Source organism: Oryctolagus cuniculus, chromosome 1 (assembly GCF_964237555.1).
Source record: "Oryctolagus cuniculus chromosome 1, mOryCun1.1, whole genome shotgun sequence".
NCBI classification, from domain to species: Eukaryota; Metazoa; Chordata; class Mammalia; order Lagomorpha; family Leporidae; genus Oryctolagus; species Oryctolagus cuniculus.
Genome location: NC_091432.1, coordinates 61,012,139 through 61,013,858, shown reverse-complemented (window position 1 = coordinate 61,013,858; position 1,720 = coordinate 61,012,139). Strand labels below are relative to the sequence as shown.

The 1,720-nt window shown below is 42.8% G+C and overlaps 1 protein-coding gene across 1 annotated transcript; it reads right to left on the bottom strand.

Moving 5' to 3' along the window:
• Positions 1–417: 417 nt before the first annotated feature.
• Positions 418–1,386, bottom strand: LOC103350505 (olfactory receptor 52N1). Its single transcript, XM_008266784.4, has one exon. It carries the CDS (start codon positions 1,384–1,386, stop codon positions 418–420), a length of 969 nt encoding a protein of 322 aa, XP_008265006.4.
• Positions 1,387–1,720: the final 334 nt, after the last annotated feature.

Here is a 1,720-nt window from a genome sequence, read left to right as displayed (position 1 = left end):
ACAAGCTTTCAGGTGAACATATGTGTAAATAGTCCCTGGATTTACAGCTGGCAATTTTGAGACAGAAAATAGGACATGAGAACTTGGGATATAAGAATAAACTCCAAACTCAGGAGAATGCTGAGATAAGTAAATTTGCACAGACATGAATGAACAAGGTTCATATTTTCATAGGGCTTTAAAATTTAGTACAATAAACAATCAAGTCCACTGTGAGTAAACAGGCTTTGAAACATGGAATTTCATGACAGGGCCTTTACATGCCTGAGCACAGTGACAGTCTTCCAAAAGATGTAGAAAAATATAAGTCACATGGAAAATCTTTCCTATGACCACAAATATTATTTTTATTTGAAGGTTCCTCTACTGACTGGTGATCTCAGCCTGGTTAAGAGAACTCTAACTTCTCAGAGGTCTCTATTTAAATCTTTGAGGATTCTTTTCTTTTCCCTTAAGCAGGACCCTAATGACACCTTCTCGTATCTGCTTGGTTTTCACCCCATACACAATAGGATTCATTGTGGGAGGCATGAGTAGATAGAGATTAGCCATAATAATGTGTATGTGGGGAGGGATGGTGTGTCCACCGAAGCGGTGTGTAAAGAAGGTGAAGAAAGCTGGGACATAGGTGATGACAATGGCACAGATGTGGGCCGTGCAGGTGCTGAAGGCCTTCTGTCGAGCTTCTGCCGATGACAGACTCACAACGGCTCTAAGAATCATAGTATAGGAGATGGTGATGCACAAGATGTCGAAGCCCCCAATCAGGAGGGCAACCATCAGACCATAGATGGCATTGACCTTGACATTACCACAGGATATCTTGGCAACAGACATGTGGTCACAGTAGGTGTGGGGTATGACATTACCCCTGCAGTATGGCAGGCGCTTGGTGAGGAAAGTGAAAGGGATAACAAGCATCACACCTCTAAGAAAAGTGAGGAGTCCAGCCTTGGCAATGACTGAGTTAGTGAGGATAGTGGCATAGCGCAAGGGGTAGCAGATGGCCACATAGCGATCCAGGGCCATGAGCATGAGTACCCCAGACTCCATGCCTGTGAAGGTGTGGACAAAGAACATCTGGGCCAGGCAGGCCTTAAAATCAATCTCCTTGAGGTTGAACCACAATATGCAGAGGGTGTTGGGAAGAGTGCTGGTGCACATGAGCACATCTGTGAAGGAAAGCAGGGCTAAGAAGATGTACATAGGTCTGTGTAGGGCCTCTTCAGAGTGGATGAGGTATATAAGGCCAAAGTTACCTGTGATAGCAATTCCATACATAGTGCACAGCGGGAAGGATATCCACAAATGCACTTCTTCCAGACCAGGAATGCCATTTAGGATGAATGAAGCTGGAGTTAGGATGGTGCCATTTAGAAATGGCATCATTACTCTTGGGAACTCAAGGCATAGCAGTTAAAGAATCATCTCTATAAACAGAAAAGAAAGTTCAGAGAGTAACTGACAAGGAGGGTTTATTCCCCACCATGGCTAATTCATCTTTTTTATTAGATCATTAAGCATATGTGCTTTGCTCTCTGATATACAAGTGCACTTCGTTTGGATCTGTATCTGGAAGTCTCTAGGGACTTTTTTATGAGGTAATCCATTATACAGGCTTCAGTTGGCCACTAGCCCAACAAAAGGATTTTCAAGAACTGATTAAATAGTTGCTATGTTTTATGTGCTTATTGTTTTTCAGAGATACTTATTATATCCT

Coding starts and splice junctions, on each gene's coding strand:
- LOC103350505 (XM_008266784.4), bottom strand. CDS start 1,386: ATGCCATTTCTAAATGGCACCATCCTAACTCCAGCTTCATTCATCCTA.